This window comes from Argopecten irradians, chromosome 2 (genome assembly GCF_041381155.1).
Source record: "Argopecten irradians isolate NY chromosome 2, Ai_NY, whole genome shotgun sequence".
In the NCBI taxonomy this organism is placed as follows: domain Eukaryota; kingdom Metazoa; phylum Mollusca; class Bivalvia; order Pectinida; family Pectinidae; genus Argopecten; species Argopecten irradians.
Window position 1 is genome coordinate 52,385,399 of NC_091135.1, and position 14,246 is coordinate 52,399,644.

At 33.1% G+C, this 14,246-nt stretch overlaps 1 protein-coding gene across 12 annotated transcripts in view; it reads left to right on the plus strand.

The window, feature by feature from the left end:
* The window catches only part of LOC138315893 (uncharacterized), a 61,297-nt gene that overhangs the window by 9,570 nt on the left and 37,481 nt on the right, over positions 1–14,246 (plus strand). For 2 of the 12 annotated variants that reach the window (XM_069257218.1, XM_069257219.1), the window contains one exon: positions 8,254–8,425. In XM_069257218.1, the coding sequence (XP_069113319.1) occupies positions 8,254–8,425 (172 nt within the window). The other 10 variants (XM_069257224.1, XM_069257226.1, XM_069257215.1 and 7 more) reach the window with 9 other exon arrangements.

The window sequence follows — 14,246 nt, forward strand, 5'->3', positions numbered from 1 at the left end:
CGTCAGCAAAATTCCATTTTTTACCTGTGCTTTTACACCTGTAATCAATCACATGATTGAAGTATTAATTTACCCAGTATGTATTTACATGTTTTCTCACTGAAAATTTGTATCAGATTAAAAACCGACATGAAGGTGATAACTACATGCAGGTACGTCAATCCACGTTTAAATGTAGTTTGTTCACTTTTATCAGTTGTACGTATAACACTTCAGAATCTTATTTTGTTACATACTGAGTGAAATATCACAACTTATATGTGTTCGTTGCTGGAAATATAATACGCTATATTATTATAGCCCTTGTTGTTACAAAATTCTATTTTTATTTTAGTACATTTTTATTACACATACATGCAATGTGTTTTCATGTAAATTTTTAACTAAATGAGCTTACCTCAGTTCCACCTGAACATGATCTGAAAATGAGGTCAATTACTTCATCTTTATTTCAGGTCAAAATGACCCCAAAAACTTGTTCATCAGTCCTGAAAATCCTATCAATATCATGTTATTTTCAGGTGAATTTCAGTGAAATTGTCCCAAAATAGTTGTTTACAGGTCAATTTCGAGTCAGTTACACGCTATTTGTCATTTATTTTGTTCTTTTCAGGCAAAATGACTTTGGTCTGTATTCACATGAATTACGATTTTTATTAAGACATTGTGGTCGTGTTTCAACTTTATTATCTTCAAATCCTCTTGATCATGTTGTATTGTTGATTTATTCCAAATTCCATATTGTTTTAGTTACCTTCTTTACATTACCTTTGACTATTTGTATTGCTAACAGGTTCTAACAGGAAGGTTGCACATGTGTTAATTAGTAATTGCAAATCACCTCGCGTAATGTTTTTATAATCTAAACATATTTTAACTGTGTTATATTCTCTATGGTAATCATATATCAGTATATTACTTTTGCTTTAATTCAGGTTGAGAGCAAAAGTAAAATAAAGCACGCTCGGAAACTCAAAATGTTATTTAGCATTCACAGAAAACTTTGTGCCTCGAGTTACTAGTATCAATACGTTTGGACAATAGCATCTTAAACCAGTTGTTAATATTGAGGTGACTGATATGTTATGTGTCCTTTGTACAAACGTCTGTAGTAGTACCTATCTGGGATTAGTCACATAGCCAACCTAATGTTACGGCCAGACAAACATTGTGATATAATATATTATGATCCCGACAATAGTGTATTTGGTGGCCCAGATGTTTGTCGCCTTTGTTCCCTCTTGGCAAGTCTGTGTAATTACATGAATCAAGCCAAACCGATCTGATTACATGAGTCACGGAAAATAAGAAGATGATAATAACAAATGTAAACGAAGTCATAATTATTTTATTATCAAAACGGGGTCAAAATATGTACAAGCGATACATTTACATACAGGTTATATTTAAAAAGTACAAGTTCGATACAGAAGTCGTCAATACTTCACAAGTCCAATATCATCCTTTTAGATTTTAAGCAAAACCTAGTCATACATTATATTTTATTATGAAATACCAGAATAGTAAACATACTGAATATATACCATACCACAGTATGAATATGATGTTATAAATTACCACTAGTCCTCCATCACTGGGATGCAGTGATAGAGAAGTATTGAAAGTGTGATGGTGAGGAGGTAGATAATTTGCACACAGTCAGTTTTTTCTCCAGCAACTCCGACTTCCAATACTCATACGTACGCATTGCACGTCCTTGAATGACCATAACTGTTAAAACAAACCAGATAATCTTTCGAGGTACTAAAGTCACTTTGTATCAAGATGTTAATGGAAACAACCAGGTCTTAAAAGAGATTTAAATCAGGATTTCTTTCTATGATGACGTTCCGTGGCATTTGATTTTTCCAAATACTTTTTTTCTAATAAAGACGGTTCCTTGCTATCTGTGTACACAGTGTAGACGAATACCACATTAAATATTTGTCGCGCACTATCTGGCACGTTTGGTCGCCAGAGGCATTGCTTTAATTGTTAATATTACGGCTTATATACATATTCAGGTATACGTTATCTCAATATTTCTACGATTGGTATTTGATAAGTTATAAAAATATAGCAAGGACTTTTTGTCAACAGTGCAGATCTGACTGGGTTTGAAAGAACGTTCATCATGACGTAAACTGTACAGGCGAAATAGAGATATAGAACTTTAGATATAAATAGCGACACGTGCTGATATTGTTATGAGTAATTACAAACAATGACCACATACATCAGATAGATTGGCTGTTAAAACGCCATTTGAAACGTTTTCTGTCCAATCTTAAGCAATATGTTGCTAATTTATTGGGAGCATCAAAGGTTTCGTTAGGAGACGTTCAGGCCATTATGTCAATTTGTGTATTGTTGTGGAGACAATTTCCAGTTAATAGGCGATTACTTAACGGACGGTAAATCTGGCACTTTTTAATTAACTTTTGTTCCGTGGACGCATTGTCGACAAAGGAAATCACTACTGGAATGTGAGGAACAAAATAACACATTGGTTTGAAATCGTCTAATGTTTACTATGACTATAAGAGAGCAACGGTTCGCTAAGGAATGTCACCCATATGTTACCATTGTTTTGAAATGAGTTTAATAATGTCAAATATCTGTCGTGTATTTAAACACTTTTGACTTTGTGGAATATTTGATTGTAGCTACTTGACGAAAAAAACTGTTGTAAATTATCCTCGGTTGGTTAGTCTGGCTATTGTTCCGACTGGATTTTATGAGAACGCGGACATTCTTTGTGTAACACTGTGTGTATATGGTTAGTTACACCTCTATAGGCCAATGTGTAAGGGCTTCAGCTGGACTTTCTCTCATCAAGGTAGGCGGGGAAAAATCATGGACACGGAACAATAATCAGCTGGATACGTCGTGGTAATAATCGGCATTATATTTTTATATTTGTAGCGTTCATTTAATTCTGTAAAGAACATGGTTTTATAAATTTGCCGACACAACATTATCTTTGATATCGCCGTTAGTCCTATGACCGTGTGGATTCCTCAGTAGCACGGAAATTATATCGTTACAAAAACTGTTATCACTCAATAGAGATCAACAAATGGGATTCGGAGGATAAATTTGACTTAAGATAGAAGTCAGAAGATTTGTGCCGGAAAGAGAGCTGATCTGTGAGATTTAACAGATTTACATCTTAATAGTGAAAAAAACTTGGTTTGCACTCCCCGACATGTCAGAGAGTCGGGGAGCAGGGTTGTCTAGCTCGCCAGGTGAAAGTCAATTACAGAAACCCCAGGACGAGGATCGATGCCACATGAAGCGACACCAGGAAGGATGTCCGTAAATATTTTGCAGATTCGACTTAATTAAAAGATAAAATCACTTCAGCATTGATTTCTCACCATGAATCGATACCAATTTATCAAATATTACCGCAAATAATGCAGCGTTGCTATCACATGGAAGTTTTCCGGCCAATCCACTCAAGCAGTTATTTCATGTCTCCCGAGCTGTCGTTGGTCGTATTTACTCATGGGTATGTTGAGGAAAGTCAATAGGTCTCCGTCACATGGAGTTGAGGTACGAAGTCGGATGAAGAACAATGAGGGCTAACACGTCCGTCTTATCTGAGATCAATACGCGGGAACAAGGTACTTTACTTAGCCAAAGTATTTACAAACTTATCAAACACTTGTTCACAAGTGCAATTTTTGTAGATTTAAACTATTCCAAGACCTAAGTACGCATACGGAGATATATTGAGATATGTAAATGGGACTGTAAAAGATGTATTTTCCGAGAGACCATTAAAGACAGGGAAAGTATTGTTATCATTAAAAGGCCGTAATGCTACACGGTTTTTTGTAGGGCAGTCTTGATTACCTTTCACCTGTGCATCCGCGTGGTGCAGAGTACAGCTAAAGTAAAAGTAATTTATTTTTAAATAGTTACCCACTTATCCTTTATTTGAAATGGACTCTATGGAAGGCAGACATTTAAGGTGTGGGTTGTATGCTTAAAAGATCGAACCAGCACTATTGACGGTTGTACGGAGTATGTATTTATACCATTGTGAATTTGGTGTTAGAGTATGACCCGGTGACGAAATGTGTGGTGTCCAGTTAAAGAACATTTAATAATTGTTCAATCACTGGTCAATCGTTTTCTCTGGATTGTTTACATTGTTAATGGGACAGCATGGGATCCATGTATATGTCCGAACATATCCTTGACCAGAACCTTCTGACCACTGCTTATAAGGATTACTGGTGTTCCAGTGACGAAATCGAAGGGTTTGTATATTGAGTTTTCATGTTTTAATTATTACATATAGTAGTATTGAGTAAAATTGTTTTATTTGGTAAAAACTTTAAACAACTATTGCGCTATCTTGATTTATTGAAACAAATATGAAATGTCATCAGTGTCATATGATATTGGTTACGCCTACTTTCCATACTAGCTGTGATGTAAATTATTCTGTTTCTGTGGTTATCAATTGATCAAGAAAGCTTTACGGTTCTTACTAACGGTAGCTTGTATTTGTTATCTAGACTATAACAATATCGTTATTTACATAAGACAAAATAGTAACACCTATTTGGTGACCTTTATATCGAGTCTCTAATCTGACTTGACGTTGCGCATCATTTGGTTTTTGCTAATGATTTATGGTTTGTTTACTAACTATATGCTATTTCATGTGGTGAATGCGGCACTAAGATGCTCATACATATCTTAAAACTTTCCATTGATAGCATTCCATGGTGATATTTTATTTCCACTAAGTGACAATCGAATCGTTATCTATTTCAAGAAATATCTAAATGTTAATCAGCAAATTGTGCACATATCCGAACAGGAAGTTCAGGTGTACTTTGTGCATTAGATTCATGGATATCAGTACTGACCTTAGAAATTGATTTTGATTGCTCAATATATTGAATAACACGTACATTATACTTGGGTGTTATATTTACGGAAATACTGGGTCGTTCTTCAATGTATATGTCAAATGTATTGCACGTTGTATAGATATAAATATAGAAGATTTCCAGTACAGGAACTACTAATAGTTCCTCTTCGCCGGACTCAAAGTATTAGTTATTGATTATATCATATTCCGGTTATAGAAGCCTCGTAGTTAAAAAGGATAACATGATTTTTTCCACTTTTTATCCAGTCTATTTTTAAAATGTTGTATGAACATCATTTAGTTCTTAACATAAGTGAAGAACTCAAAGGGCTAATGATATTAACTAAATATACATCGTTACCTTGTAACTACATCTATTACTATGTATAGACCCAGTGTATTCACATTATGCAATCTTACTTTGTCAGTTGTTCTCGCGTAGCAAAATAGTATACAATGCAGCGGTTACGGGTTTTTTAATCGAATATTTGCAACAGAGTTTTGATTTTAGAGTTCTAACCTGTACATTCGTAGTTTATTACTGGGTTCATATTCTGTAATAGGTATATTATGACATTCATCGTAAAATGAATTTGTAATCAAATCACATCAAATCACATCATTTATAATGCAAACAAATGACGATACTATATAGCTTGATTTCAAGTACGTAAAACGGCCATCAGTCATTGTACAGTTGTATTGATTGATGACCAATCCTCAATACTTAAGTTATGGAGTTTGTAATATGGTACACTATTTAACCTCCTCCAGATGATTCATGACATTTCTTAAATGGGTAACGACCACTAAAATCTGCTCCTCGATACCATATTATCCTATCATTACACTTAGTACTGGTTCAGGCCTAGTTCATAGAGATAACGATTGTAACAAACAACGCTATCTGTGCTCTAATCTCCTCAATAACAAACACTTGCTCTCAGGATTAGATACCTTAATTGCCTAATTAGATCGATGGCTGTCTGTCTGCATAGTCTGCTTTTTATTGATGCGTCGCGAATTCTTTAAAGTTTTAAAATTTCAATTGATAAGTGTAAAGTATAGCTTCTAGCGACACTTTAATCTCTTGTCTCGGTGATCCTAGCACTTTTGACGACATGTATAGCACCGGTCTTTTCATTAACTTATGGATAATGGTCTTTACATAACCCTCCGGAACAGATACACATCCAATTATGTATCTATATTACCATTTCAATACTGAAAGGGGCTATGTTTCTAAGTTGTTTCTTTAAGTTCAAGTCAAAGAAACAACATTTATGTTAGTGAAGCAAACAAACTTTGGTTCTCCTTCTTATATTCACATGTGATACTTTTATAAAAGATTTTCAGAAATCTTTCTATTGGACGGAGAGATTGATTGCCCTGTAATACAGTGACATACTTCAGTTTGTAATATATATTATGAGTGTATGAATATATGCTCGTTGTCGTGAGTATTGTTATTTTAAATGTTTGCGAAGGGGAGTTATATTAGTAGGTATTATACAAATACCTTGGCATTCATGTTTGTGGGGTATATGTGTTAGTCTCGTGGATATATGCTATAGTTGATTTGGAATATTCAGAAGTAGTAAGTTTTATGTTTATGATTTTTTTTCCAATTGCTATTCTGTTCTTGAAAGCTTCCGACGCTGACGAATGGTGTTAGTGTTAATACGTGTGATGTGGGTAGAGGTTCGTATGTGCATTTTAAGTTTCTAATGTATTAGGGTTATCGATGATTTTTCTGATATCTGTCTTCGAAGATTTTCAGTAGTGTGTAGATGATGAGATAAAAAAGAATTCATCTTGTGTTGATGCTTAGTATGATAAAAAAGAATACATGGTTTGTATTTTCCTTACTATATTGGGAATTCTGCTGTATTATCCACATTTTATTGTACATATGATTGATTACTTTCGATTTATTGAATGCTCTCTCTGATACCAGAAACAATAAGGTTTTTATATCACCATTTCTTTAATTAATTTTGAATTATGAAAATTCAAATTCTATCTAATCATATATATATAATTATATACATATATAATACACATAATTACTTAAAGTGAATAGTCGGGCAAAGAAAACCAGTCTAAATGCGTTCATTGGCCTTTCAAAAGTTCTCACATATTAATACGACGGTCAAGTTCTGCTTAGTTTCCCAGTTCTGACCATTAAAGTAAAGAAAAGTTGAAAGCATTGAAAGCGAGGCTGCGTGGAAATGTAACCACGGACATAGTGAGCCGGGAGGACGTTTTAGAATTTCCATACTTTAAATTAATTTCTTCGTACGCAGACAGATTTTGACGAGAGATTTTATTTTTCCATTTCATAAGAAATTATACTGGATACATTAACCTCATTTTTACCGACTTTAGCCATCCTTGCCCGACTGTTCACTTTAAATAGCTTGTTAATGAGCATTCCACAAATGATAATTGGTTTTTATATATACATACGATAAGAATATAATTAATGCTTGAAGAAAGTTTCAGATCCCTAAATCTATAGTTATGTGATTATTGTATTAATATGACCCTATATATGGCAAGGAATTCAAAAAGGTTATCCATTGTTTGATCTGGGTCACGCAGGCCGGAGTGGCTGTTTAACGAGGAGAAATAAAATGTATCCAAATAGTTATTAATCTTTCCTGTATCAGATATATAGGATACTTACCTAAACCAACATAGGTTTACTTAGCCAACCGATTATTAACAATGGGTTTTACAAGTGAGTGGTGTGTATATTGAGTTACGGTAGCAGTAATAGTGCTATATCAAATACTTTTACAATGGACAATATCAAAGTATACTCAACGCGTGTGCGGTTTGTTCTGGCTAAATAATGATTAATTGTTCGGACCTTGTTATAGAATTGTGGACTGGGTTATTTGATATGGGACAACATTGTACTTGACATTTCATTGTTACTATAGGTGAAAACGTTTTTGGACGAAGGTAGCGAACAAATAACATATTGAGCTACAATAACTTAATAGTGTATAACAGTTATTGTTATTGCTGTGATGTAAGAATAATTGGACCAAACTGCTACATCTGGAATATCCGTGGTCGATTTATCATTGAGATTTAGAATTATTGTTTTCCTTTGGTGCATGAATTATATCAAAATGACCTTGTTAATTGGGAGAACATTCATGTGGAAAAAAATAGGAAGATGAAAAAGACAGATTTGCATCTGCCTTGCACATTTTCTTCGCTAAGTAAACGCTGGACTTTTTCATACTAACAAATGAGAATGTGGCCTTGCATGACTTCTAGTTGTGTTCGACACATGTCATTAAGATGAGTCAAAGTATGTTAATATACCGTCTTTTGAAAAACAGGGCTTGTGATGGTCCCCTGTCCCCTGGGTCAGGACGGACCCGGATCCGGAAACTAGCGGACAGTGATATCGTATGTCTGTCTAACCTAAAGGATTCCGGCTATACCGTACCCCTGGGGATCACAAAGAACGACAACATGGTGACCACGAGCAGCTTCGCCAAACTCGACAAGGTAAGTAAGCTATAAACTAGGGAAGTTAACTGATGCTGGTATTCACTTAAAAGATTGTGAAATTGCGTGTTAGTTCAATAATTCAGCTTCGCCAACTTCGATAAGGTAATCAAGGTATAAACTAGAAAAAAGATATTGAAAGTAACTGAAGCCATAAAATCCGTAGGTCTCATATTTTGGAATGTAAAATCGCTTCAATGAAAATAAATCAAGGTAATAAAATTTTTACAATGTTATGATTGATATTCGTCTCGCTGTTACGTTTGGCTGTTTTCATATGAATTAAATCATGCTTGAAAAAAATGGCTTCTTGAAGTAATAATTTGTGTCTATTTTGATATCAAGTATATTTGCGTTACAAACTAGAGTTATAATTGACAAAAAAGTTAGTATTTTTCTCATCGCAATACACGTTCACGCATGCACTTTTTAATAATATTGGAATTGTAAATCATCTACGGTTATAGCAGGGCGTTTTGTTTAAGTGTTCCCGTCATAATGCGACGAAACTTCATGTTGGCTACACATGTAGGTAAATACAAAACATACAGATTAGATTATGAGTAGGTACTTTGGGATTCTTAGCTGACTATACCTGTGTAAAACAAAGATCTATTGTTGCTTCGATGACGGATTAAAATCTTTTGAAATAAAAAAAAAGACATTACTTTTTAATGCATCTCAATAAGCATTAAGATCATTGTAACGCCTTCAAAACAACTATAAACAACAGATTTTATAACCGTTCTTGAATAAGTGGCATGTCTTTTAAAACTATTTGAATGATTTTATTAAAACAAAATATAAATCACTATTATATTGATCCAAAAACTAATAGAAAATATGTAGACATGTAAAAAGCACGTAAAGTAAAAGTAACGTGTATGTTTGAGGGTAATTGATCACGGCTTTAGTCTATAAATCTGTAGGCCAATTCTTTATACAAATATGTCCCAGTCCGTATAGCTCTTGTTATCTGATGACAAGGCAGGTTCAAATCCCCGTAATAAAGTACATTACTATAAATCAATATGATAATTACATAAAAAATACATTTTATCCTTTTAAAAGATAAACTTAACATTATTGTTACAACGTAATGTCCACCTCAGCAAACTCTGATGTGAAAGAACGTTAATACATACAGGAATTTTATTAATCTAAAACGGAAGGATTAGTATAAATCAATGAATAATTAACCTGTAAATGTTTGTGAAGTATGTAAGTATGTTTATAGCCCTAATCTGGGATACTTATTACTTATATGTGACGTAGGAATGGGCATAAGTGTTATTGTATTAAACATTTATATGTATCTGTGATGTCATTATAACTGCATGTCACTGTAGGCAAACAAACTCCGCTAAACTAAAACCGTGTTGTTTTGGCTATTCAAACCTTCGATTTATTAATAAGTTAAATATTTTATCATTGTATTCTTTATGTTTATGTTAGCAGTTGAAGTTTTTGGATGAGGAATATTTGATTATCAAAGAAACGTAACATTATTGTAAACTTCCGTAAATACCCCGCACTTATCATCGTGACAGGTGTTGATTGTGACGGTGAAATTGACACAGGCTTCAAAATACGCAGACTGATGCAGACTGCATGGATTTGCTCTTGATATCAAACAATACGTGTATTTGCGGCCATTACTACCATATGTATGGCGGAGATGTCCCATTTACGATTGAGAGAGCACTTGTTTTCTTTGTACTGGTTCATTTGGACTTTAATTCAAGTATTAGATGAATATAACTTTAAGAACACTTCTAACTCTACTCCTCTTTCAAACAGTGAAAACTTCTTAATCTCTTTATAATCTTATAAATTTAAACTGCTACATTTATAAGTTTAATTAATTTGAAAAAAATGCCGTTCATACATATTTGTATCAAAACAATACTTTTTTATTTGAGATGCACTTAATTCAGATTAAAACAGACAAAAATAGTTGTTTCTCAAAGTTTTTTCCCTCTGTGGTTTTATTCTTTTTAAAAGTAATAAGATAACATAGCAACGGCAATTTGGTACATTGAAAGGAATAAAGTCAAAACTCTTTATTGATTATTTATCTATTTAGCGTATAAACTACACACCAGATATTATGTCAAAGCTACCAAACCTAACACTTTACCCATAGATAGAACGACACGCGAACCCTGCCGGGACCAGAGCCTGCGAATAGGATATCAATAATTGCATATCAGTATGATGTCAGTAATTGGTATTTGTTAATTAACTTGTAAACATCAAGGTATGCATATGTCCACCCACCCCATTAGAGATAAGGCACATGCTAACAAGATATATTCAATTAATATTTCTATTATCTCTCATAGAATACTATACTCGGTTCTGAACTTCGGCCGAAATATTCAGTTTGGTAATACATTTGTAAATCAATGAGAAACATTCAGATATAAATTACTGTCACGAATGCTATTTATTAATTTTGACGCATAGCCATCCAACATAACCACGCGTTTTGATTATATTTCATTAAGTATTTAAAGAAAAAAATATTAAGGTTTTAGTGTTTCTTAAGGAATAAGGAATAGAAGATTGAATACATTTTAGTTTGGTAATGCACAGAGATTTAGTGCTTCGTTTGATGATTTTTTTCGAGTTGTCTCCCTTTAACATGCAACGGTAGACATTAGAATAACTTCACTCTACTATCTATAGTATAACTTACATTGCTAAGGCTCTGAGAGCTCAGAGAACTGAACAAGCAAACACAGAGAGTCAAAATAAATCGTAATATTAATACATTTTTGTTTTATTTTAATATTGTATCATACTGAGAAAACTCGTTGATGAAGTGAGGAAATTTGTTTGCATCTGGTTCCAGTTTCATCAACGTCTAATAACTTAAAGGAAGTTCCCTAACTTAAAATCATCTACAAGCATTACAAATATCTTAAGGGATATTGATTTCTCATCTTTTGTCATGCTTTCCTATGGAGAATTTCATGTTCAAAGTTTCCTTAAGTTAATAAATATCGATAAATCTGAGCCCATGTTTTTTCTGTGTTTGGCTGTACTTAAGCTTGCCATTAACTGCTTAAAACACACTTAACTGGACGAAATAATACTTGTAGTATAAATGTCACGGTACAAGATGACTTTTGTCGAGTATTACAAGTTACCAACATTTACTAAACATAAAACATGTACTTAGAGATATTCAAGTGAAATTTCTGCAAGACTGGCATACGAACAATTTATCATGATACAACTTACCCCCGTCGTCTCGTTATATCTGCCTATGGAAGAAAAAAAATGAATAACAACGTGAAAAACTTTGGATATGATTAATTGAACCAAGATATATTTTAGCAGTGAACCTGATTTGAACTCTTAAAGTCTACTTTAAAGCCAGGAATTAGTGGGCTATGTTTTACTAAAATGTATTAACACCACATACGAGGTATTTCTCATAATAAATGACTTTTCGAGTCCACAAGGGCAAGGATTATTTTAAGCCCTTATACGTATAACGGTATTGATTTAGGGTTTTAATATTGGCTGATTCTATCACGACGGCGTAATTGATTCCCTGTGATCACTACCTTAGATATATCCCTAATCTATCCTTTAATGCAAGATAGATGCACGTGCAGCCTAAGGATTTATTTTTTCGTTGTATTTGTGTTGTTAGGGGATGTTGTGGAAACCATTATGACAGTAGATATCAGTATGAAATATTATATTCTAAAGCCAACGTCTTAAGAACATTATCAGCTTAAAGAGAAATCTAATTGAAAGATTAATAGTTTCTCATTGAAACTATTCCACCAAAAATGACTTCGATCATGTTTATTATATATTGCCAATAAATTCCATTATGACTGAAATCCATTTTTATGATTAGTTTGAGGATAATTATGTAAGATCTTTAATCTCGTTAAGATGACAAATCTTTGTAAAGTTGTGTCCAGTTGTAATCCAGGTCGCTCTCCGACCACATATAAAAGACGGGTAGCTAGCGATCACGGTTTATTCTTTGTTTTATATACACTATTGTGGGACTCGTAGGTACTCATAATTGATTGATAATTAATAACATATTTAATTAACGGCGTACCTGTTGATTTGCTAAAAATTCAAAATATCAAACGAAAATAGGACAATGTGTCTGAAGATCTGCCTGTGATATATTGGCGTGCTGCAATAGGTTTGCACTCAATGAATGTTTTCGCACTCAAAACGGAATAACAGGGCATGTAAAGATGTAAGTAGTCCGTGTTAAGTGAATATTGATTTCTAGAGGACCTGCATTTATCTGAAATGTCATGTGATAGTAATACGGAATAAGGTGGAATATTTCAATTGTTAACGGGACTCACCATCATAAACAAGTAAGTAAAGAATTATTTGGAAGAATTCGAGAAAATGAGCCAAACTATCTCTTTTATCACATTGTTAATGTTCCCTTGTTATAAGGTATATTTAATGATTTGAAGAAACACATCTTGTTTACATGTAGTAAGAGAAATAAATGTACTGATATTTTCAGTTTCAAGTCATGCAAACCGTAAATTTTCATTTACTACGATAAATTTAATGTAAAATCATAGAACTGTCTGACTGATGTATTTCTTCTTCCTTCTCATCCGTATTTTACTATTTCCTGTAATTTGATCTGTCCTATTCGGTCCACCCTTTAATTACTTTTTCATCATAATGACCAACAAAAATAAAATCGAAAACCAAAACCATTATCACCCTTCTTGATCGTTTATACATTATCAGAATTCTTAAGAAATGTTGTCTTTTCTTCATCGTACCTTATATAAGTTTGAAATTTAATGTTTTATTATGTTAACGTTCTTTTTTCTGAATGTTTTATCAATGTTCGTCGTGTTATATAGAAATCACATAATCTATCTATAAACATTTAATCGCTGAGATGTCTATTGAGTGTAAATTATTGATGTTATATTTTTCACTCCGATGGATCTAGATATATTTGTATGTGTAAACATGGTCGTAATTGGTTTTTAAAAGGAGCTTGTATACCTATACATCAAAGCCCATCAAATCCATATTTGTACCAATCAAACGCGTAGACGATATTACGAGGATGCACATATTCTGAATAAAGGCTATGGTAATACCTTTGAAGGCTTTACAATATCTGGAAAGGAATGTGATAACAGTTTCCACCATAACATTTTAAGGTTTTTGATGTTTTGAATATTTATAGCAGGAAGAAATAAAGTATGCAGTGTATACACGTATATCGTTTTGATTAATCATGAGGAAAAATCTAAAATATGTATACTTAGTTCAGTATCATATATTTTTACCATTTGTTTTTTACGGTATTCATGAAAATATTAACTTCGTCATATGTGAAGTGTCAATTTACATTAGATTTTAATTATTCTATTTTTTTAATTTGTGAAGTGTCAATTTACATTAGATTTTAATTATTCTACTTTTTAATTTGTTAAAATGCGACGTTTTTAATTTAATGTTAAGATTTTTGAATATCCGGAAACAATATTTTGATCGATACCATTCAAAGGCTTTAATTTCACGCGGATGTGTTATCCTTGCTATAGTAACAGACAGAACAGGCATTATTTCACTACAGTCTATTATATCGCCGAGAACTTATCGGAAACTTAATTAGACAGTTAAAAGTCCTTCACACTTGTGTTCAAACACTATAGAGATTTAGGCCGACCTTGTTAATTTCAGTGGTAGGAATTTTCTATTGAATAAAGAAGACATTTTGGGAGTAGCGTTCTACCTAAAGGTTATTAGATTTACATGTGAAGTGACTGATTAAAGGATCTACGAGTAT